At 45.5% G+C, this 23,922-nt stretch overlaps 1 protein-coding gene and 1 pseudogene across 4 annotated transcripts in view; one reads left to right on the forward strand and one right to left on the reverse strand.

Annotated features, from left to right (window-relative positions):
* Window positions 1–23,922, reverse strand: part of Sptbn1 (spectrin beta, non-erythrocytic 1) — a 165,401-nt gene that overhangs the window by 84,107 nt on the left and 57,372 nt on the right. For 2 of the 4 annotated variants that reach the window (XM_013350742.2, XM_005359173.2), the window contains exon 1: window positions 9,673–9,796. The exons of the other annotated variants lie outside the window; for them this stretch is intronic. In XM_013350742.2, coding sequence (XP_013206196.1) covers window positions 9,673–9,781 — 109 coding nt within the window. In that variant the 5' untranslated portion in view covers window positions 9,782–9,796. Of the gene's footprint in view, window positions 1–9,672; window positions 9,797–23,922 lie in introns of those variants that run through there. 4 annotated transcript variants of the gene reach the window in all.
* LOC101985444 lies at window positions 20,620–21,153 on the forward strand (annotated as a pseudogene).

The following is a 23,922-nucleotide window of genomic DNA, read 5'->3' on the forward strand; positions in this document are numbered from 1 at the left end:
ACACACACACACACACACACAGAGAGAGAGAGAGAGAGAGAGAGAGAGAGAGAGAGAGAGAGAGAGAGAGAGAACCACCACCTGAGTAACTTAGTCACTTCCTAATGGCTGTTGCTTCTGCCTATGCCCTCCCATTAGGGAGGGTCTGGAGAGGTGTCAGTCAACACTTTGAGTAACTTAACCTTTCCAGCCCCTTTCTAAAAAATAAGCACCTAACAAATAAAATATATACTTAATATATTTCAAACACACTAACAACAAAACCTGAAGGTACCACTAGATAAGTCTGGTATGCAAGAAAACTGTACATAGTTTAACCAACTGTAAGAACAGCAACATTAAATAAATATAAAATCACTATACAAGGATAGGGTGCAAACAAGAATCACTGTACAACACAAGGAATATTTCTGATTTAATTAAAAAATAGTCTAGAGCTGGAGAGACAGTTCAACAGTTAAAAACACTTGCTGGGGTTGGAGAGATGGCTCAGTCATTAAGAGTACTGACTGCTATTTCAGGACCTGGGTTCAAATTCTCAGCACCCACATGGCAGATAACAACTGTCTGTAACTCCAAGATCTTATACCCTCGCACAGACACACAAGCAGGCAAAACACCACAGCACATAAAATAAAGAAAAAAGCCAAAACAACAATAAAAAAACTTGTGGGTCTAGCAGAGTACCCAGGTTCAATTGCCAGCACCCACATGGTGGCTGACAACCACCCATAGTTCCAAGGGCTCCAACAGGCACACATGTGGCACACATACATGCACGCAAGCAAAACAGTCACACACATAATGACAAATCTTTTTTTTTTAAGATTTATTTATTTATTATGTATACAACATTCCTTCCATGTATGTATGTTTGCCAGAAGAGGGCACCAGATCTCATTATAGATGGCTGTGAGCCACCATGTGGTTGCTGGGAATTGAACTCAGGACCTCTGGAAGAGCAATCAGTGCTCTTAACCTCTGAGCCATCTCTCCAGCCCCCCACAATGACAAATCTTTAAGAAGCAGTTAAGGCTTGGGTCCATTTCATTGAACACCATATAAAAATTTTGAAAGAATTTAGACAATTCTGGCCCAGAATAATTTTTTTACTTCTCTTTTATATTATGTGTATAAATGCTTTGCCTACATCTATGTATGAGTAGCAGATGCATGCCAAGTACCTGAGGAGCTCCTAAGTGGGCATCACATTCCCCTGAAACAGAGGGTAGACGGCTGTGGGCCACCATGTGGGAGCTAGGATCTGAACTCAGGTCCAATGCAAGAGCCACAACAAGTACTTTCAACTGCTGAGTCATCTCTCCAGCCCCAGAGTAATACTGTAATTCTTCACTAATACCAAGGGGTAAGTTTTTTTTTAAAAAAACCTCACCAATTTCTCTAACTTCAGAATTAAAAAGCTTAAAATTTCCAGTCAAATTCTGCTATGACTTACAAAGCTAACAGCTACCCAATCTTTTTTTTTTAATCCTTTATTTTGTCCTTGTGTGGTCAAGCATGTCTTTAATCCCAACACTTAGGTGACAGAGGCAGGCAGGCAGATCTTTTTAAGTTTGAGGCCAGCCTGGCCTACAAAGTGAGTTCTATCTGCCAAGCCAGCTACCTCAAAATAAATAAATAAAAATTAAGTTTATAAAAATCCTTTAATCTCCTAAAGAAATATTGAACTTTAACTAGTACACATTTGGTCAGATCACTTTTGTAATCTTCTGTAGTTAAACAATATAGCTAAGCAAACAAAACTGTGTACAACATTAACTATATATGAAAAAACAAACTTCAAACTCGGCGGTCATGCCCTCTCCAGGGTTTTACCACCCTCTGATCCAGGAGGACCATTTCCAAGACTGCTTCTTCAGAAGCTTGAAAGTGCATAAAAACCTCCTGAGGATCTTGTTAGGGGGTTCTGAGCCAGCAGGTCTGGGGTGGGCCTGAGCGGCTGCAGTTCTAACAATTGGAAATCATTTACAGAGTCCCACAGCAAGGTTCTCCAAGGTTCCAAGAGCCTCAGAGTCCAAACTTCAAAGAAGCTGCACAGTTTCTAGATGTGGCATCCCCAAAAAATGCAATGTCGACTGGCTGCCTGCCTCCTCTTAGGATTGACTTTCAAAACAAGGACTGAAACTACCTTTATATTTAAGTCAAACAAAACCCAATGCGATGCGGGGGCTCAACACTCCCCCGTCTCTCTCTTTCTCCCTCGGCACTCTAGGAGCCAGAGTACAGACAGATCTGTTTGGTCAGCTCAGGCTGTGCCTTACCCACACATTTTCCAACCAGAAGACCACAGCTCAGAGAAAAGAAGGCCATCAGCAAACGTGTTCACAGTAAGAAACCAGAAAACAAGTGCTGCATCTTAAAGTCAGCTTTAGTCTACGTTTTTTCCTGACTAGGATTCTTCTTGCTTCTACTTAAAGTGCCCCAGCCTGACCTACTAGTAAGCTTCAGGTGGCAAGTTCTGTGCACTCATTAAATGGTTTAGAACTGCAAAAGTTTTTAATTAAACTGATCTGGCAAGGATTAAAAACATGCTTATTTAGAATGCCCTTATTTGTTTTCACAACTTTTGACTTTTTTTTTTTTAATGGCTGGACCTCAGAGTCATTCATGAAGTAGTCATGGAAGAGAACAGTAGCAAACTCTTGAGAATTGCTGGCTTCTTACATACTGTCTGGGTTGATGCAGTGGAATGCCAGCATGACGAACTTTCAGCTGCCAAGAGAAAGCTGTGATCTGCACCATTTTCCGGCACAGAAAGCTAAAACCTTAACAACCCTGGAGTCAGGAGAACACTGACTTTTTTATTTAACTTTTATTTTATGTTACGTGCACTGGAACTGGAGTTACGGAGAGTCGCGGCGAGCTGCCCTGTGGGTGCTGGGGACTGAACCAGGACCATCTGAAGAGCATCCAGTGCTCTTAATCATGGAGCCATCTCTCCAGCCAACGCTGGAATTCTCACAGTCTGTTTGCACTTTTTTTGTTTCGCTTTGCTTTTTTGGGACAGGATTTCCGTGTAGCTTAAATTTTCTTTAAAGGGAAATATAACAGTGAAGACAATGGCAAGCTTTGTGCTGTTGATAGCACCTGCACATTTCTGGAGAAACTTGGAAGAGGGTGGCACTTGTCCACACCACCCTGGTAAAGTAAAGCCTGGAAGTTACTTTAAGAAGGAGTTAAGCCCAGATCTTCAGACATCAATCAGGGCAGGGTTGTGGCCAGGTTCTACCTACCACCTTTCCAAGTTGCTAGGATTTTTGTTCCTGAGGTGAAATCTAATAGGCTATGTGCTGGGAACATAGAGTTTAAGCAGTGCCTGAGCGAGTCATCCTCAGAGCATCTTGAGCTCACTCAGTAGAAGAATGGGGTAGCTGGCCCCATATGGAAGATGGAGTGATGCAGGCTCGCAGTTAAGTGGCTTCCTTAAATACAGCAAGATAGAACTCACTCCTGACTAGCTAAATGCCCTTTCCCTTATTATACAATTTCCTTCTAAATATATCCCCCGCCCCCAAGTTTTCATTTCTCAGTTGGAAATCGGATTTGAATGCCTGCATTTGAACAGAGGCAGGCGCAGAGAGCACCTGGCAAGTTAGTTAAAAAAACACTTACTGTTGGGAAGCGCCAGAGTTCCAGCTTCACAAAGCTTAGAACTTGAGAATTTCTATTTCTAGCAAGTTCCCAAGACATGTTGTTACTATTGACTGAGGGCCCGCACCTCTTCGAACAAGGTGGTCCACGCTCAGAGCAGGCACTCGGTGCTCCTCTGTGTGAAGGGAGAGACTGGGGGAGAGCCAGCTTGACCTCCAGCTCCCAGAGGTGGGAAACTGGGGGAACTAAGTGCACCGAGCTGCAAGGCGACCTGTGCAAACCACAGCGGAGTGACCACCACGTGCTGCGAGTTTACATTTTAGGGGAGGGAAACCAAACGGGGGTTTTGACGTTCATTCTCTGTGGGGAAAGCCAGTGTACCTGAACTAAACCTCTAAGTAATGACCTGGCTCATGAGGTGCTCCCCAGTGAAAGGAACTAAGTGGAGGGTCCCAAGGGAGGAAAAAGGTCAGGCAGGGTTACAGGGTTCTGCAGAATGGAGCACCAGACACAGGAGGGGAATGATACTTTTGACGTACGTTGAAATGAAATCAAATCCTGTTTCTGCGGAGCCAGCTCTTACTTTCTAGGCCTGACTTTGAGGAAGGTGTGGGGCGCTGTGGAAAGCCATGAAGAGACAAAGCAGCACCTGAGCTGAGAGCAGACCTTCTGAGGCACGGGACGTGACAAGAGGCAGCAGTGTGGAACAGTCTTCCAGACCTTCCCCAGCTTTCCATAAAGCAGAAGCGCACGGTCTCCTTGCTGCACTTTGCCCTGAAGACACCCAGCACCTTGCTTTGCTGCATAACTGGACTCAAGGGATCCCGTTAGCAGCCTGCCTAAACACTGCACTTCAGGACCGAAGCAGTCTGGCGTCCCCTTGACAACCTCAACTGGAATCAGAGGAGCTCTCTGCACACACTAACAACTCACACTCAGCCCATACACTGGTGGTACTACAGGAGGGTTGTCAAATTTGGAGTCGAAAACCCGAATTCTGGAGAGCTAGCCTCATTCTGACTAGCTAAAAACAATCGCTTCTGTCTTTATAAAGAACAGGTGAATATCTGCCCCACAGGATTACTTGTACTAAGGAAATGTATTTATTTGGAATTTACTAAGTAGCTCTCACGCTGAGTACTCTAAAAAACTCTATTAAGCATGATGATACATATTAAAGTTAAGTGCTATGACAATAATTACATAAAGCACATCATTCAAAAACAGGGTGGAGTAACAAATCTATTAGGGCTTAATTCTGAGAAGAAACTGGTGAAAGGTTTAATTTGATTCGATGACTTGCCCCACAAAGTTGTCCGCCCCACAGAAAGAATATATCAAGCTTCATAAAATCCCTAAAATGTTCTCATATAAATCCTACCCCAACCCTCCTCCAAAAAAAAAATTATTTGCTGCTGGTGGTGGCTTACTGCTTCAGTAGAGAAAGGATCAGAGGTTCGGGTACCAGCACTCATCCAGCTTTAACCGTCTGTAACTCTGGTTCCAGCGGATCTAACACCCTCTCTTGCTTCCACGGGTATTCCATACACGGGGGCCATGTGTACTTACACACATACAAGAAAAACACACTTGCAGGGCAGTGGTGGCACACGCCTTTAATCCCAGCACAAAGGAGGCAGAGGCAGGCGGATCTCGATTGAGTTTGAGCCAGGCTTCACAGAGACACCCTGCCTCAAAAAACTACTAAACAAACAACAAACACTTGGGTCTGGAAAGTTGGCTCAGAGGTCCAGAGCACTTGCTGCTCTTGCAGAGGACCAGATTTAGCCCCTATCCACTAGAGGGAGGCTCACAGCCACCTTTGAGTCCAGGTCCAGGGGATCCAACACTCTCTTCTGATATCTGAGAGCCTGAGGCACTGTGCTGTATATGCACATATGCAGGCAAAACATTCATACAGAAAATAAATCTAAAAAAAAAAATCATATCACCAATCCTGCTCACATTATACTAGGAAATATCGAACATTTCTCTTGAAAAACTTTAGTGTAGACTATCTTCCCAGCAAGCAAATCTAGACTAAAAAAATTTTCTTTCCCTAAGGCTAATAAAATGAGGTAAAGCAAATATTTTAAGTCATACAGCAAACCGAAAGGTTTACTAAAAACTTATGAGTAAATATTCTTCTCTGTTCTGTGGTGGTGGTGCTGCCACACGCCTTTAATCCTAGCACGGGGGAGACAGAGGCAGAAGGATCTCTGAGTTCAAGGTGAATCTAGTCTAGACAGAGTTCCAGGTCAGCTAGGAATACACAGAGAAACCTTGCCTTGAAAAAAAAAGAAATAGATAAACAGGTAGATAAATAAATATTCTTTATGATTCATGGGCATAAAATCATAACTGTTCTTTCTCTAAGAGCTAAGAAATTAAAATAGTCAGGCATGGTGGTGGACGCCTGTAATCCCAACATTTGAAAAGTCAAAACATGATGAGAAATTTAAGGTCAGACTCAGTTACATAGTGAGTTTGAGACCAGTGTGGATTGTATAAATCTCTATCTTGAAAATGGTGGCTCAGCCATAGAGACAGGAGACAGGGAATTAAAAGATGGCCAAACAACTCAGCAGGTAAAGGAACTTGCTGAGCAAGGCTGAAGGAAGTGTGCCGCTCCCAAGAGCAAGCCTATGACCTTCATACGTGTATCACGCACACATCCAGCATAAGTAATCAAATTACTTTTTAGATTTAAGAGACTGGGAAGACAGCAGAATGGTTAGACTGCTTGCTACTTTTTCAGAGGACTGGAGTTCAGTTCCCACCTATTACTGGGTGGGCAACTACAACCCGTAATTTGACCTCCAGGGAATCTGATGCTCTCTTCTCACCTCCAAGGGCACACTCACACACACGAGCGTGCACACACTCACACACAAACACGCACGAAGTTAAAAAGCAACTTTCAGTATATAATGAACATAGAAATGAACTCCTGTGGTCTGAAGTTCATCATTCTCCTTCTTCACACTGCGAGCCCTTCTGGGGCCAACTCCTCGAAGCTCCAGAAAGCACTTCTCCAGAAAGTAAGGTGCAAAGAAAACAACAAACTTATTTTCATCTGGATCCTGCCTTTGCTACAATCTCATTGCCACAGCCAACGGATCAGTGCACTAGGGTGAAAGGCCTAGGAGTTAGAAGAGAAAGGCCCTAGACAAGGCCATTTACAGGAATCCCTGAAAGCCACCCTTACGCGTCTGTAATTTTTCTTCTACAATAAGCACATGAAAGCACGGTAGGAGAGTAACACGGCAGAGTATTCTCCCACGAGGACTAACGCTGGCAGACGGGAAACTGGAGGAAAGGTATCATGAACTTTTCTGTTAACTAGTTTTCTAAGCATTGGAGCTGAATTCAATTGTTTCAACATTCCTCCCTTATCTAGAAAACAACAACAAAACAAATACAATTTTATAAGACACTGACTGACCTGAAGAAAGTGGTCACTTAATTCAGCAGGTAGAAGAATTAAAGAGAGCTGCGTACTGGAGGCTAAGGTTAGAGGTCAGGGGTTGAAGACCCTAACCTCTCTTATGCCATTATAAAAACAAACAAACAAACCAGCAAAACAAAACCAGTATCTCTCCGTATCATTCCTGAGACCAATGAGATGTTTTCCCCCACACTTATTCACAAGCCCATAAATCTCTACACACTATGTTATCTCAAGAGACCAGATTCCTCTTATATCAGAGCGCTGCTAGCCGAGCAAACCCCAATCAACCGCATCCAGCAAAAAATAGAGCAAAAACATACTTCCACGAAATGAAAGCGCTCCCCAGCCACTGATGCTAAATATATAAATTCTACAGAAAGCGTTAAAAAAAAAAAAAAAAAAAAAAACAACACACCACCAACAAAACATACCATACACTGGGTGGCAAGAACTAAGGTCACACCAAGAGTAAGACTGACTCGTACATCAGCACAGAGAATCTACGTTATCATAAATAATGTCTACGAGAACTACAAATATTAGACCACCACACTAGGGGCTGAGAGCAGAGAAAGGTTTTTATCAACATCCTCTGAAGGATTAAATCACAATTTCTCTTATTCCTCACTAGGACACTGTCAGAAGTTAGCAATCCTGTGACCCACCCTTTTTGAAAGTTAATTCACCCTCTCTCGGTTCCTCAACACAGGTGGTTTTCTGTTGTAGAAATACCAACACTAAACTTATGCAACTCAAAACCACAGTACTTAAAAATAAAGTTATCCGGAGCAAAAGCAAGGGACAAAGGTCATTTCTAAAAAAAAAATTTATGTATTTACCATCCAACTTAATGTTCACCACTTTTTATGAGATTTCCTTGAGGAAAAAAACACGTGGACCAAAATATCCAGGGCATTTGTGTAATTTTTTTTAAAAAAACTGTTTCCTTGTCCAGAGAGGACAGTTAAAGACACTTCCTGTGAGCAAGCCCCACCCTGCTGGGTGAGCAGTTTACAACCACACTTAACCCTTTCAGAATAACAGCCTTTTGTTCAGGGTGGGTCTGGGAGAGCCTTCCACCCAACACTATCTTTCTTATATTTTCCAGGGCTGGACGTTTTTTCCTGAAACTACATAACAGGGACAGGCTAGAGACTAACGAAGGGTTTCAGACTGAATCCCACAGGAGCTTCTCCTGAGCCCAGGCCGGAGGGAAAAGGAAGCTCCTCAGATTCTAGAAGTGGAGGGCTCCTAAAGAATCTAGAAAATGAATGTTTTCTATTTCACTACTTGCAAGCTCCCTCACCTAAGTTTTCAAAAGAAGAAAATTCCACCTTCAAAGATTCAAGGAGTTGCAACCAAAGACTTACTTGATTCCTTACCATTAATGATCTACCTGTCTCTTAGGTGACTGCTGAAGGAATACCATCTAGCCAATGTTTAAAATTACACCCGGTTCTGCCTCATTAAAAGAAAAAAAAACCCAAAACAACAACAACAACAACAAAAACCAATGCTGTCAACTACTTCAGGAGACAAACAAACCAATGAATGAAATGTACCACCCTTCCCAACAAACTAGGGCCAAACTGCTTGCTTCCTTACATCCTGGGAGGAACCACACTGAGGTCGCAGAGTTAAAATCACAAACATACAGTCTTCTAATATTCTTTACCGTCCTAGAGCTATTCCTGCCCACTACGTGACACTAAAGGCTTCCAAGCACAAGCTCTGTTTTTAGCTACAAACCTTTTTTTCCCCCCTCACATATAGGCTGAGTTGCTGACCAAGGCCTGCTGGCTGGTCAGAGCCAGCCCAGGGCTATATAGGCAGAAACACAGCATGCTTATTGCACTGCCATTATCCGTGTCTCCATAAAAACGTGTACAGTAAAATACTGGATGTATTCAATCTTTGGAGTCTGGCACAGAAAGTACCTGTAATTGATCCAAGTCATCAACCCATAGCCCTGGAATAACAATAAGTGGCTTTTATTATAAATTACACAGCCCACTAAACTGATGGGAAAGCTCTCCCCCAACACAATACATCAAGAGTTAAAATTAGGCTTTGGACCTAAAACTGTAATTTACCTAAGACTTAAGAACAAAAAGACCACTCCCTCTTCCCCTTTGCTATTGTTCTAGTGGACTGGGTCTGGGGCAGTGCACTTTACACCTTTAGGTGCTCCCGGAGGTAAGAGACTGGGGGTAGGGAGTTAAAGAGGCGGGCTGGAGCCAAATACACACTAATGAATCTATTAACATTAATCTCCTAAAACCCGAAGGGTGTGTGTTTCTGCGTGTGTGTGTGTGTGTGTGTGTGTGTGTGTGTGCAACTGAAGGTGAGATACCTGACAACTAGAGCCTAGAACCAAAAGGGATTGGAGAGGAAGACTCCAAATGGTGGCTGGCTATTCTAGAGTCTGGAGTAGTGTGAGCAACTGCTTCCTTTACTGCCTCAATGAGGTTCGCACAGCCAACCTGAGGCTGCATGCCTGCTATCTCCACTGGGGTCACAACCATATGGCAGAAATAAAGCTTCCGAAAGCATCAGGATCCCTTCCGAACACCCCCAAGCAGGCCGGGCCTTTGGCAGAGAGGACTTACCTTGGAGTTGTTTGAACCTCCCTTCCAGTTGGTTGTAGTTGTAAGGCACCTGTCCGGTGTAGGCCGGCGACAGCGGCCCGGAGATGCTGGACGTTCTCTGCAATTCCATTATGCCTGACCTATCGTCCAGGCCGGCTGCACAGTAGGAATCCGCTCCGGCCCCCTCCTACCCCCATCCAACTCCAAGCAGCTTCCGCGGCTCCGCTCCCGCCCAGGAGAAAGGGCTGGACCTCAAGCCAGTCGCATTCCGGTCGGTCGGAAATGGGTGCAGCGTGATCTGATAGAAAGTTGGCTGCAGAGTCCACCTTAGACCGGTCGAGTTACCACCCCAACATCTAATCCCCTATGGATTTCCTTCCTTGTGTGGCCCTTGCCTGGAAGCTAGAAATAAATTTTCCGGGAGGGAGGCGGGAGGAGGAAGAAGGGAAAGAAGGAAGGAGGCACGATCCTACTGGAAAATATTTTAAATATGGCCAACCCTAAGCACGCTGCACTCCTGCTAGCAGAGTAGCGCACACCTCCCGCCCGCCCGCCTGCCTGCCCGCCCGCTGCCGGTTTGTAATTTAATCGGGAGCTGCGGTGAGCTGCGCGGTGATGTCACCTGATTAGCATAACAGCAATGTGGAGGAAACCCAGGCCGAATCAAGCGGCGGGCGCACGCAGGCCGACCCTGCAGACCCAGACCCGTGTGGCCAGGCCCCACAAAGCTGCTGGAATTACAGCGTTTTGTTGTGAGGCCCCGCCTAACGGAAAAGTCAGCGATTACTATCATTTGAAAAGGGGTGCAGGGCCCAGAGGCGGGTCGGAGCTCCGCAGCCTCAGCCGCTGTGCACCTGGGCGCCGGCAGCCACGGCGCGGGCGCCAACCGCGAGTACGGCCCAGCTAGGCGCCACCGTAAGTCAAACAAAGTCAGTCTGGGCAGTCTGCAGGGTACAGCCCGCAAAAACGAGAGCTGGGCCCGCCAGAGACTCTCCTCCGCAGACAAGCTGCCATTACTGCCTTACATTTCCGAGGTGATGAGCCCTGTTTGTAACTCTATGCAAGGGAGATTTATCAGGGCACCGCGGTGCAAAGCATTGTGGGAGGAAGGTACACAGGTAAACACCTCCCAGAATCCCCTAACCTGAGAACTTTACATTCCTGTGGAAGAGAACAGCAATCGCCTTTAAATCCAACTTTGATTTGTTTACCGACACCTCTAAACTTTTGGTTCTTCCTAGCTGCTTCTCTCACCCACGTCTACCAAAAAGAAATCCTAGGTAGAAAATAACGTGATCAAAATGCATCGACAGGAAATAACTGGCTCTGGTCCTATCCTCTTCCCACTTTTCCCCTCACAACTGGCAGTTAAACTTGGCGTTTCCAGCTTGAAACGCGGTAGCAATCACAGCACAAGGTAATTTTCAGCACACTGATGCTCGGGCTAAGCTAACCTGGTCTGCACATAAATTCCAGGCCATTCAGCACTACACTGCAAGATCCTAATTCAAAAATTCCTTCCTAAAGGCCACCAGTGTGCACCGAAGAGGTAGCCCGAACCTCGCTTTAGTTCACAAGATGATGCACCCTGACCAGGGCCAGAGAGAATGGCAAAGCCTGCTAACCACCCACTTCTCAGCAGCCCCAGCTTCTTTTACCAACAGAACTGTGTTTTTAATAATCACATTGTCAACTTTTGGCTCCCAAGGCAGGTCCAACCGAAAGACATTTTTACATTCAAGATGAAGAACATTCTAAAGCCCTCCTGTTTCTGTCAGTGAAATTGAAGCTAGACAAGACAGCAAAACGCCAGGTTTTGGAAGACACTCTTGGTCTAAGATTCTCAAAGCCTAACTGGAGACAGTCAAGCTTCCTCATTACCCCATGCTCTTAAAAGAAACCTTGGACTCTCAATCTCAGCTGTTAATACTGAGAAACAAAACCTGTCTCTATTAAGCCACAAGAGCTGAATGTGTATGTAGTTTTTAAAGCTCACCTCTTCTTATTATCTCTCCCATCACAACAAGACTACAAAGTACAATGGGGATTATTTCAAGGGGGGATCTTTATTTCAAGGGGCCCTACTTCGCTGTTAAATATGCCAACGATATGAAGAGTCACCCTCTGTCCAGCTACAGCACCGAAAATGAGGTTACAAAGTGATCTGCCGCTAATAACATTCTTTTTTTTTTTTTTAATTTGAACCCACTTAGGAAGAACTTGTGAGTCCACACTCAGTTGTCATCCTCATAGGCTCTCTGGTATGGGGAAGTCCATTAAGTGAGCTTTCTAATTAGCCAGGTTACATGCAGTGTAATGGAAAGGTGAGGTGTGCTACAGTCACACCCAATCCAAAGAGCTGAGCTAAACCACACAGAGTGAATGGACCTAAGTACCAGGGAGAAAGGTGTTGAGGCCAAAGAAGGGTTTAGTAACCCCACAGGAACATCCATTTGGTGGGATGGGGCCAAGTGAGCATGGGACACAACTCCACAGGCCCACCTGACCGCCTGTGGGTGGTCAGCAACTGGGAGGAAGTCGAGGATAACCGGAGACATGCTTCTCCACTATCAGTTGGGCTGCGTTTATAGCACTCCATTATTTTTGTGCAAGGCCCCCCATTATTTTTCAGAGGATTCAAAATAACCCGGAGAGTTGCTGGACAAATAGCATGGGACAAATTACAGGCAAACAGTTGGATACTAAAGAATACATGAGGAGTTCAGAGAAGAAGGAGGCCACACCTAGTTCGGAAGCAGCCCGGGATACGCTGGCATCTGGACTTGTCCCTGGAACCCTGGTAGAGAGCATCACCCTAGAGAAAGGATGAGGCATCCTTATGTAACTGCCAGAGGATAGGACAGGCGATGTGGCTGGTGAGCGGGAGCACAAAGGAGCTCTCGGTTTGGGAGAGAACCACGCAAACAAGCCAGAATCAAGCATGGGCTTGGAGAATGTTGAAACAGAGGAGAACAGCATCTACCCTGGGCTCCAGCAGTGATTAACTTGGTAGATAAGAGAGACTGAGGGCAACAAGTCACCTGGGTGATTACCGCAACTGCCCAGGTCAAAGGAGCTATGAGGGTGTGGCAATAGGGTTAAAAAGGAACGGACTGACGTAAGAGTTCACCTGAAGAACTTTGGTAACTAATCGAATGTGGGACGTTCAAAGGACAGTCAAGAAAGCATGGCGTTAGAGCTGGCTGGGGGGTATAAAAAAAGGAATGATGAGCATTCCCTTCTGGCAGGCCAACTCAGAGTCACCTGCACCACCACCGGGTGACATGTCCACAGTGGTTGAGGATGCAGAAGGAGAGGTCAAAGCTGCAGATACACTCTGGAGCACAGAGGGAACAGTTGATTTAGTGGGGTTACACCGAGGAAGGGAGGAATAAAGCAAGCAGCTAAGAAGAAAACTGGGGAAGATACAGCCTTGGGAAGAAGAAAACAGTGGTGACCGCAGCTATAGCTCAGGTGTACTTCTGTCTACACTCAGGGGTGCTAGACTCTACCCCCAACACGGCCAAAAATGGAAAGAAAACCACCAGTGCATATACAGATTGAAAATCCAAAAAGGGAGACACCCAAGGAGGAAAGGAAAGGGACAGCATCACATGTTGCCAAAGGGACTGGGAAATGAGGCAGACAGTAAGCCAGGGGTGGATCAGACCAAGGGGTCAGAACCAGCAAAAGTCTGGTTACCTGACTTTTAAAGAGAAGAGGTGACACAGACTTGTAAAACTTCAGAGAGCCAGGCAAAGAGACCCTAAGCAGGGCCCAGGTAAGCCTGATGTCTGCAAAAGTTTCAGTCCAGGCCTAAGTTGGCACAGGTAGAGGAAATTGAGAAGACGGCTCAAGGGCGGAGCCATCAGTGTTAGCCAAGAGGAGGCAGAGCTTTGATCATGGAAAGGATGATGTTGTCAAGAGGAAAAGAACTTAGGGGAACCTTCGCTGTACCCGAATGAAGCAAAAGGCCCAAGGTCTAGTCCACAGCTTTATTTACAGTGACCTCAGAAGTAATATCTCCAAGATATTAGTTAGGACTAATACAGGGAATGTGGCGTGCCAAAGGGGACATTAAAGAGAAGAGTTTTCAGAATATTTACCCATCTTTCTGTCTAACGGAGTGTACAATTTTAGTTCACCTCATCTATTTATTTATTTATTTATTTATTTATTTATTTATTTATTATGTATACAATGTTGTGTCTGTGTGTATGCCTGCAGGCCAGAAGAGGGCACCAGACCTCATTACAGATGGTTGTGAGCCACCATGTGGTTGCTGGGAATTGAACTCAGGACCTTTGGAAGAGCAGGCACTGCTCTTAACCTCTGAGCCATCCCTCCAGCCCCTCATCTCCTCTTTTTCCTCATCTAAACAATGCCATCGTTCACCCAGGTCTGATAAATGGCTGTGCCTGTCTTCTAACTGCAGCCAGTTTCCAAGGTGAAGCACAGACAGCTACGGCTGCAAAGCAGCTACAGGAAGAAAACAACTCAAGTTTTGCAAAGGCAGCGTCTGTGAGAAAGGGTCTAGCCAAGTTTGTGCAGTGATCTGCAGACAGAAGCAACGAGAAGCAATGGGGTATTAATTAGTAAGAAATTAGAAGAAGGGCATTTAGTGCAAAGGCTCATCCAAGTGCCACCAAGAAACTTCCTAATTTTGTGCACTTGCATCTACTTAGAAAGGTTGATGCTGCCGGGTGGTGGTGGCGCACGCCTTTAATCCCAGCACTTGGGAGGCAGAGGCAGGCGGATCTCTGTGAGTTCGAGACCAGCCTGGTCTACAGAGCTAGTTCCAGGACAGGCTCCAAAGCCACAGAGAAACCCTGTCTCGAAAAACCAAAAAAAAAAAAAAAAGAAAGGTTGATGCCAATGCAGTCTTTATCCATAAACCAAACGGTTAGCATATACAGTCATAAAAAGTCCTATGTGACATGAGTGCCAAGTTTGGGTTCACTGTCATAGCTTTAGTCTCAGTGACCGGCCCTCATGGACAATGAATGATCCTTGTGGTGGTTTAAACGAGAACAGCCTCATAGGCTCAGAGATTTGACTGCTTGGTCCCTAGGTGGTAGAACTGTTTAGGAAGGACTGTGGGGTGTGATCTTGTTGGAGGGAGTGTGACACTGGAGGGTGGCTTTGAGGTTTCAAAAGGCTAAGCCATTCCAGTTTCTCCTCTCTCTCTCTCTGCCTTGTCCTTGTGGATCAGATGTGAGCGCTCAGCTACTGTTCCAGCACCCTGCCTGCCTGCCTGCCATGTTCCCACTCTCCAATGATGGCCATGGAGTTACCCTTTAGAACTCTAAGCTAAAAAAATAAATAAATAAATAAATAAAAAAACCTCTGCGTTTCCTTGGTCACAGTGTCTCTTAACAGCAATAAAAAGGTAACTAAGACAGTCATAAAGCCACCATCAAACTGTGTAGCTTACTAAATGTTTCCATGGGCTGGGTGCATGTGTGACATTCACTTTTAACCCAGCACTTAGGAAACAGTGGAGGGAGATTTCTGTGAGTCTGAGACCACCCTGGTCAACACAGATTTCCAGGCAGACAGAGTGACAGAGTGAGACCCTATCTCAAAACCTGAGAAACAAAAGTTTCACGTCCATTTTCTCACATGACTGACCCTATGATGATCTCCATACATACAGCACACCGGGCTGCATAGCTGGTGAGTAGCGGGGCCAACAGGTCCATGCCCAGGCTGACCGAGTCCAGTACACTCTCCGGATCTTCATTTCTTCAGTACTCTTAGTCTATCTCATAGACTAAGTAATGGTCTCTAAGCTTTTTAGAAAAGCTGGAAGCCTATAGCAAGGTAAGTCTAGAATCCGTGCGTCTCCACACACAAACCTCCACCACGTCGGCTTTAGGTCAGGGTTCGGCACATTCCTTACTAGTTCACACAAAACTTGCTACTTCGAGAGCTCTGTTGTGAATGGGATTTGTTTTATTTGGTTTTGTTCCTCTTTTCATATTGATGGATCGGCACACTAAGATTCTGCAGGGTTTAGTGCGTACGCTGTGAATGGGAACACAGGCGGTGAGATTAAGCCTCTGCTCTGAGAGCCTTTGTGCTGTCCCAGGGTGGGGAGATGAATGCTTTTCCTGCATCACACAAACTTGAAAGGGTAAACTCTGGATGCTCATTTCCTGAAAGTCCAAACATTAACAGGACTGAAGATGTCCGGGAGAGGACGGCCAAATGCTGGATTGTGACAGGCGTTTGTACACATCTAATCCCAGGATTTAGAAAACCAACCCCAGAACTGAAAGAGAGAGTAAGAAAATGAGGTTTCACATAAACAGTTTGGCTGAATTCTTTGACGCTTTACACTATCGTTTCCAGATTTGTCTTTCATTTTTTTTTTCTTTTTTTAAGGCAAGGTTGCACTCTGTAGCCCAGGCTGACCAGGAATCCAGTGGTCCTCCTGCTTTAGCCTCCCGTGTGCTAAGCTAACTGCTACCATCAAGTTCCTGTGACAGGCAATCCCAGACAACATCCCTGGAGTTTTTCCTTTCAGCAAACAGAAATACTATTACTAGAATCCTTCTTCCATGACTGCGTGGGTCCGGGAAGCAGGCCCAAGTCGCACCACTCTTCCACAACCTGGGATACCTCTCTACCTTGCTGCCTCCGGCCGGTTCTTACTGCCTTACCTTTTTGGCCTACCTACTCCATTAAGTAGTCACAGAGCCCATTCCCTTCTGCTTACCTCCCCCACCAGCAAAACCACAGTCAAAATCTTCCTTTAGAGGCAGACAAGATGGCTCGGCAGGTAACAGTGAGGTCCTGCCTGATGACTTAGGCTCAACATCAGGGGCCCACAACCAACCCCCACAAATTCAACATCAGGAGCCCATATGCGGGAGAGGGACAACCAACCCCCACAAACTGTCGTCTGACCTCAATATATGTGCTCAATCATGTGTGCGCGCGCATGCACGCGCATAGACACCCTCCACACACACAAACACACAGAAAGAGAAATTAAAAAAGCACAACTCTTTATTACTACAACACAGTAACTCACAAAGCATGAAGCAAGTTACAAAAGACCCATGTTTTACAAAGGCTAATAATCCTTTGTGGCCAGGCTGTCATATTTGTACTTTGGGATTAAGGATTTAGGAAAACTACAAGAAAAACTGAAAGAAAAGTTAAAGGTATTTCTCCACCGGTAGCAATTACTAGCTCTGCTCCTTGGAGTACGGAGTGTTCTCACTCTCCTGTCTTCCTCCCATGCCCTTCATACACACACAACAGAATCTGAAATACCAGAGCACCGCCAACCTAATCCTGCCCATTTCACCCTCTGTCTGTCTACCTCGTTCTACTGGTCGTGTCAGAACTGACCTCACTACAGCAAAGCAAAACAGTTAGTTACACTAGTAACAAGCACCAAGGTGCTGGGAAAGGAATGCGGTCTCCCGAGCCTTCTACCCTAACCAAACTGATCCAAGTCATTTCTTATTGCTTAGGCAAACCTTCCTTATATGGACAAAAGAACACCCCAGGCCAGAGGTCCCACCTTTGGCAAACAGGTGTTGCTAAGCTGGTGAATGTATTACCAGTTGGCCAGAGACCTGGGCCCTCCCTCCAGGTACTCTGTAAAGAGAGAGGTCTGAGAAATGCCAGAGAGCCAGGCCTGCTCTTCTGACCTACACAGAGGAGGAAGGGCAATGCACACCGGTGGTCAGAGCTATGGGGACCGAGTTTTAGAGGGGCTTATGGGGCAGGAGAACGCACTGTTCCTGGGCAGCATAGTTTGAAAGCGAATGAGGAAGGGGAACATAAATCCGTCTGGTCCTGTCCGCAGGTATCCACACCCAAGGTAGCTTTTCCAGGAACTGTAAAGAGGAAAGGCGAAGAAACCACACTGAACAGGCACCGGGAAGGGTGGGGAGAAAGAACCAAGAGTGTGACCGGGCACGGGCCTTAGCATCAAAACAGGCCTCGGAGCAGAGCGGCATACCGCCCTGTCCACGGAGAGCCAAGGTTGACCCGTCCCAGCAGCCCTCCTAGGCCAGGGGGTTCTCCTCTGCAGGCAGGGAAGTAAGCTTGGGAGATGCAAATACACGCAGCCAGCGAAGGGCCAGCAACGGGTGACAGTAAGCATCATCAAATAGATCTACACCTGGGTTGTCCTCACTGCTGGGAAATCTAAGCAGAGTGGTTTTCCCTACATAAACGCCCTACATTCCTATGTGATTTTCATGTTGTTCCTGGCCAAATCTGTCAACGTGCGTCATGCTAATGAGAGTGCGGGTCGCAAGGACAGGGAGCATGCGCAGTATCTCCAGGACGCAGTCAGCGCTTCCTCCACTTGAGCTTCTGATGATTTCTTAGCGCGGCAACACAGGCTCCTGCCCACAGGATTTTGCTCGGCAGACACTGAGTCCAGGGTCTAAATAATTCACGAATGGCCCTGTCACTCAGGAGCAACAAGGCACGCCAGCTGCCTCTTTGGTGGAAGCCAGGCTCCAGGTTTCAATACTCTTAGGAACTTCTGAGACCCTCCTCTAGAAAATACCACAGTCCTTTTCTCTTTATTCTCTCCTGTTTTAATCAAGGTAATTTCTTGCTGGTAACTTCCTGTGCACCTGCCTTGGACAGGTGCCCAAGCAAACGAGCAGGAAGAAAGTGGTGTTCCCAAATAAGCTCCCTACTCAGGATGCTGGGACGACAGGGGCAGAGCAGCAAATACAGCTTGCCCTGCCGACTCAGCACCCTCGAACTGCCTCAAGCTCTCCCAGCCTGCCCCTGGTGCCCCTTCTCCTCTCAGTTAATAATCTCATGATCCTTGAGGAACAGCTCAAAACTATCATCTGTAGATATATCATCCACAGCTCCCCCTCCTCCAGGAAGGCTTCCCCAGATTACACTAGCTGTGACTGTGATACCAGCTGGCTCCTTCTCAAAGAGCCTACACCTGAAGCACCAGCCTCCCTTCTGGCACCTACCACCGTCTTAGATTATTACTTATCTCTTCTTGTGTGCCAGTCTTGCCCACTTAGTTAAAATGGAGGAAGTGTACCAATTCTGAAACTCAGGAAGAGAAAAACAAGGATTTTACTATCAGCTTCTGACACTGGCTGTGTAACCACGAGCTGGATCCTTAGGATGGCCTATACTCTTCCTAAAACCAAGAAATCTAAAAGAGAAGAATCTCAGGTCTCCTGAATATGACGTTCTTAGAAATATATCTTGAGCTGCTTTGGGACACCTAAGCAGTTACTCAGGACCATGTAGCTCTTTCAGAAGCCTCAACAGGGGCAAGGTTTCATGGTGGGGCTAGCTCCACAGGGCACACTGCAGAGCCTGCTCTACCCTGTGTAACATGCAGGTCCACACCTCAGTCCTTCACATTTAGAAGGCAGAAATTCCTTTTCAGCATCCACCTATCTAAGCCAATCATCCTTAGCTACACATTATAAAAGCGAGGTATGAAGCTGTATGACAGAATAAGCGACTGGCATGCTGAAGGCTGCACAGCAGGCCTTCTGGCTCCTGCTGCCTTTTCAACAAGCCCAGGGCAAACAGAAAGTACAGAGGAAGGGGCGGGGACTTCGCACAGGAATCCAATCGGCAAAGTAGGCCCAGGACCTAAAATTGCAGAAAGCTCATCATTATCCTCTCTTCCGCTGACCTTCCAGAACCCAACAGCACCAGGGAGCCAGCCAACCCATACTACTAACTGATCACCTGTGTCCCTTTATGCTAATCTTGAACCAGCTCAAAGAGTTTCCATCCCAAGGCATCCTCTGGGCCTAGCTGAGGAGCATGGGTCCCCAACAGACTCTGCTGTTCAAAGACCCCTTCGATCAGTTTTCCATCTTGACCTGACCTTTCCTGTACTGTTCTTAGCAAGTCCAGAGGGAGCTTATCATCTTTTTTATTATCATCTACCCAGAAAAACATGATGCGAAACCCTAACGATGCCTTTTTTCTCTTCTACCCACCCATTTCTTTACTCAAGTCTCAAGTAGCCCAAGCTAGCCTCAAGCCTCTATGTAGCTGAAGATGATGTGGATGTTCTGAACGTCCTGTTCCTATCTATCTCTGAGAGCTGAGATTACAGGCATGAGCGGCCATTTCCCGTTTATGTGATTCTGGGGCTTCAACTTACGCTTCGGGCATGTTAGGAAAGCACCAAATTACACCTCGTCTCCCCTTATACCCCATTTAAACCATCTTTTTTGTTGTTGTTGCTGTTGTTTTTTGTCTGTGTAGCCCTGGCTGCCCTGGCACTCGCACTGTAGACCAGGCTGGCCTCGAACTCAGAGATCCACCTGTCTCCAACTCCTGAGTGCTCTCTGTACCATCTTGCATGGCCTTAAATCATCTTATAAAAGCTCCAGTAGGGGACATGCAGGAACCTGGAACTTATTTAAGCTAGTGGAGGAAGGTCAATGGTCCCAGCACATGAAAATATGAGGTTCTTCAAAACCTAAAAGCAGAACCACCATGTGGTATAGATATCCCATGTCTGGGAAAAAAAGCATGTCTTCAAAGTATTATTTACACCTCCCTGTTATTGTAACATATGACAAAGCAGTCAAGAAGTATGAGAAAACCCAATATTGAGTCAATAGAACAGATGAAACGTGGGTTGGGAGATAGTTCATGCTTACCAGGTGAGCATGGGGACCTCATTAATTTGATTAAAAAGCAAAGCTGTGGTGTGTGCTTCTAATTCTAGCACTGGGGGAATAGAAACAAATGGATCCAAATCAGCCTAGTTGCCAAGTTCCCAACCAATGAGAGACCTTATCTTAGACAAGAAGGTGGGCGGCACCTGAGGAATAACACCTGAAGAGTAACTTCTCCACACACATGTACACACGTGTGTACCCACAGTCATACACAACAAAAAGAAAAGAGGGTGAGTTACACACATGTGTGCACTAGGTTATTATTCTGCTTAAAAAAATGAAATCTTGTCACAAGCTACCACATGGATGAACTCTGAAGTGTTATTCAAAAAGCCAGTCAAAACTAGGAAAATAGGCTCATGTTCGTACTCAAACCTAAGCCATCCAAAGGTCCATTGCAGTCCGTGCAAGTCTATGCAAGAAGACAGCCACCGTCGTGGTGCACTGCAAACGGGGAAAAGGCTCATCAAGGCACACAGATGTCTCCTGGAGATGATGGAGTCACACACACGACAGCACAAGTTACAGGAGGCCGTCCTGCTTCTGGGCAAGGAGCAATTTGTTGGAGTGAATATCCAGGTCCTGGGCCCGTGTGAAGGGTGGTGGTTTTGTGGCCCAAATTTATGTTATTCCACAGTCCATCTCCAAAGTCCTGGAGGCTTATTGCCAAAAATATGTGGGTGAGGCCTCTAAGAAGGAGATCAAAGATATCCTCAGCCAGTGTGATTGGCCCTTGCTTGTAGGTGACCCCTGTCGCTGTGAATCCAGAAAGTTCAGAGGTCATGGTGCCCGTGCTCAATACCAGAAATCCTACTGATAAGCCTATCTCAAGAAAGATCAGGGTTCACCCTTGTAATTAAAAAAAAAAAAAAAGCCTAGAAAAGTACTGCTCCACTTACACAAAACAGTGGTCCACCTCATGGAAACACAGAAACAGGAGCGTGCCTGGAGCTTGGCAGAGCGGAAGTAGAGTATGACTGGGTAGTTGTCCCTCAGTTTTACAACGTTAAAAACTGTCCGGACACCTGTTCCATAACAGTGCGCGTGCAGTTAATACGAAAGGTACACTTCCGGTCATTAGCTTTAAACACAATTAAAGAGTTTCAATGGAAAACACACTGCCGGGCAGGGGATCGAGAATCACATGCTCCTCACGTGTGTTCCCAGAGCTGTCAGCCGATCCCTCTAAGTCCTGTTTTCCAACCTGAAGAAAATGAGAACTTTGCTGGGAGTCCTGCCAAATCTCATTTTTATAACAAAAGGCCTCATAAATTAGTTACTGCCTCCAAACTGCCTCCAAGCCTTGCGTTTGCTTGGAGAGCTGCAAGTGAACCCCATTCATCAGTCATAAGTAGTGTCGGGGCTGTGAGCTCTACAGTGCCAGCCTTCATTAAAGTGCTCAAAACCTTCATCAGTCAGTATCTATGAGACTGACACCCAAAACACAAGAGCCCAACTGATCCTTCAGCACAGCAGCAACCCATCATACTCAAGCAAATATATATACTCATGTAACAGTGTAGTTGGGTGTGCGTGAACAGAAAAGCTCGTGTGTGCCCGGATTACCGTGGCAGATGTTAGGTTAGCTTTCCTTACTCTGAGGGTTTTGTAACACCCCATCATCAACTTCTCTGAAATACTAAGACTTGCCCACCCAGATAAAGAAAGCCGATATCCCATCCAAGTGGATTCCTACGTAATTTGCTATTAGGGATAATTTTAGGGCATTAAAGGCTCATGAAGCAATGGCTCAAGACTCTTACTGATCAAAAAAAAAATTATACTTGTTAGTTGGCCTACTGAAGATTATGGAGGGGCAAATGACCAAAATCCTTACACAGAAAAGAGGTCTGTAATTTCAAGTGATTACGATCAGTTCCACCAGTCCTTGTTAATGACACTCTACAACAGCCTGCATTTCTAACTCATCAAACAAAACATTAACAAGAAAAATTTCCATGAGACTTGAGTAAGACTCCTAGATCATTTCTCATTCCATCCTTCCATCATCCAAGGTCAAAGGCTGCTACCACCGTCTGACAACGCACAACCTACTCCTCACCCATTACATAGAAACCACTGCAAAAAAAGGCCAAGATTCACCTTAGTAATAAAACAATCCCAGCTTGCTGACTCCTTAGGATGTCTCATGCCACTGGATCATTTTCCGTGCTGGCATTTAACACCCAGGGTCTTGAACATGATGGGTAAATAGTTTACATCTACACACCGGCCCGCCGTAGCTTCTAGTTCACACTGTCATGTCTTTTAAATGCCTGGTATAATAAATGTCTGCTGTTTTCTGAGAACCCCCTTCCCCTATAAACTGGTCTTGCATCTGGGCTTGACAGTCAGATACAAAAAGAAAACACGCTGTGCTTCCTGACGCACGCCTGAGAAGGGTTCTATAAGGGTGACCGTGACAGATGTCACAAATGAGACACACAAGCTATCATAGAGTCTTTCTCATAGGTCTCTAAAATGAAGTAATTGTGGGGAGAGGAGCAAGGTCCCTCAGGAATTAAAGGCTGTCTGGATAGCTGTGGAATATTAATACCATGAAAGGCAATTTGCAAGAGGGCTGGAAAAGGCAAGTCAAGGGCACCACAGGCTTTCTCTCTGCCTCTAATTTACGAGATCAGTAACATATGCTGGGGCAAATTAAGGACCTGATGCAGAAAATCTCAATTGGAATATGTAAAATGAGAAATAATACCGCCTATCAAAGACTGCTATTAATACTACAGAACTGTTTACAATGCTCTCCAACATGAACGAGATCCACAAATTTTAAGTATTATAAGTGATCTCCTGGGGATTTATTCATATTCATTTTTTATCTTCCTCTGATGCCAAGCTACAGCTATCTCAACAAAGAGAAACTCAGACCAAAGGGTCAGCATGTTCCAGCAAGAGCTAGGCTGTTTGACTAGGATTTTTGTACACTCAGTATGTCCCTCTGTCCCTCTTCCTCCAACTCAGTCATTAGGCTGGGGTAGGAAAAAAAATCAATGTAGCAAAAGTTTAAAGCATTTTGTTGTACTTCTTTTTTGAAACATTTTCTCTCAAATTTAGCAGTATGCAGGATCACTATAACTATAGCATGCAAACCTAAAACAGAGAAGGCCAAGTATGAAGATCATGCTAATTTTTTCAATAAAAATCAAAGTCAGGGGGCTGAGATACAGCTTGATATGTATCTCTCAGTGGTAAAGCATGTCCAAGTCCCTGGGTTAGACCCCCAAAACTGCCAGGAAACAAAATGTTTAAAAATCCCAAACCCAAAGGTCTTCTTCAGTGCTTTTTCCCACCTCCTGAAATAAGGATTGAGTCATAAATGCCCTCTGAACACCAAAGCAAACGAAGCCAAAGGTCATCAGTATTGTTAGGACACCAGAACTTGTGTCCTTCAAATGCTTCCAATGCCTTTAATTCCAATGCCTGGGAGGCAGAGGTAGGTGTATCTCTGAGTTTAAGGCCAGCCTGGTCTACAGCGTGAGTTCCAGGACAGTCAGGGCTACACGGAGAAACCCTGTACCCGAAAAGAAAACCAAAACAAAAAAAGATTTATTTTTAAGATGAAATGTGGTATGTTACTGGTAACCTTACA

Source organism: Microtus ochrogaster, linkage group LG1 (assembly GCF_000317375.1).
Source record: "Microtus ochrogaster isolate Prairie Vole_2 linkage group LG1, MicOch1.0, whole genome shotgun sequence".
Classification (NCBI taxonomy): Eukaryota; Metazoa; Chordata; class Mammalia; order Rodentia; family Cricetidae; genus Microtus; species Microtus ochrogaster.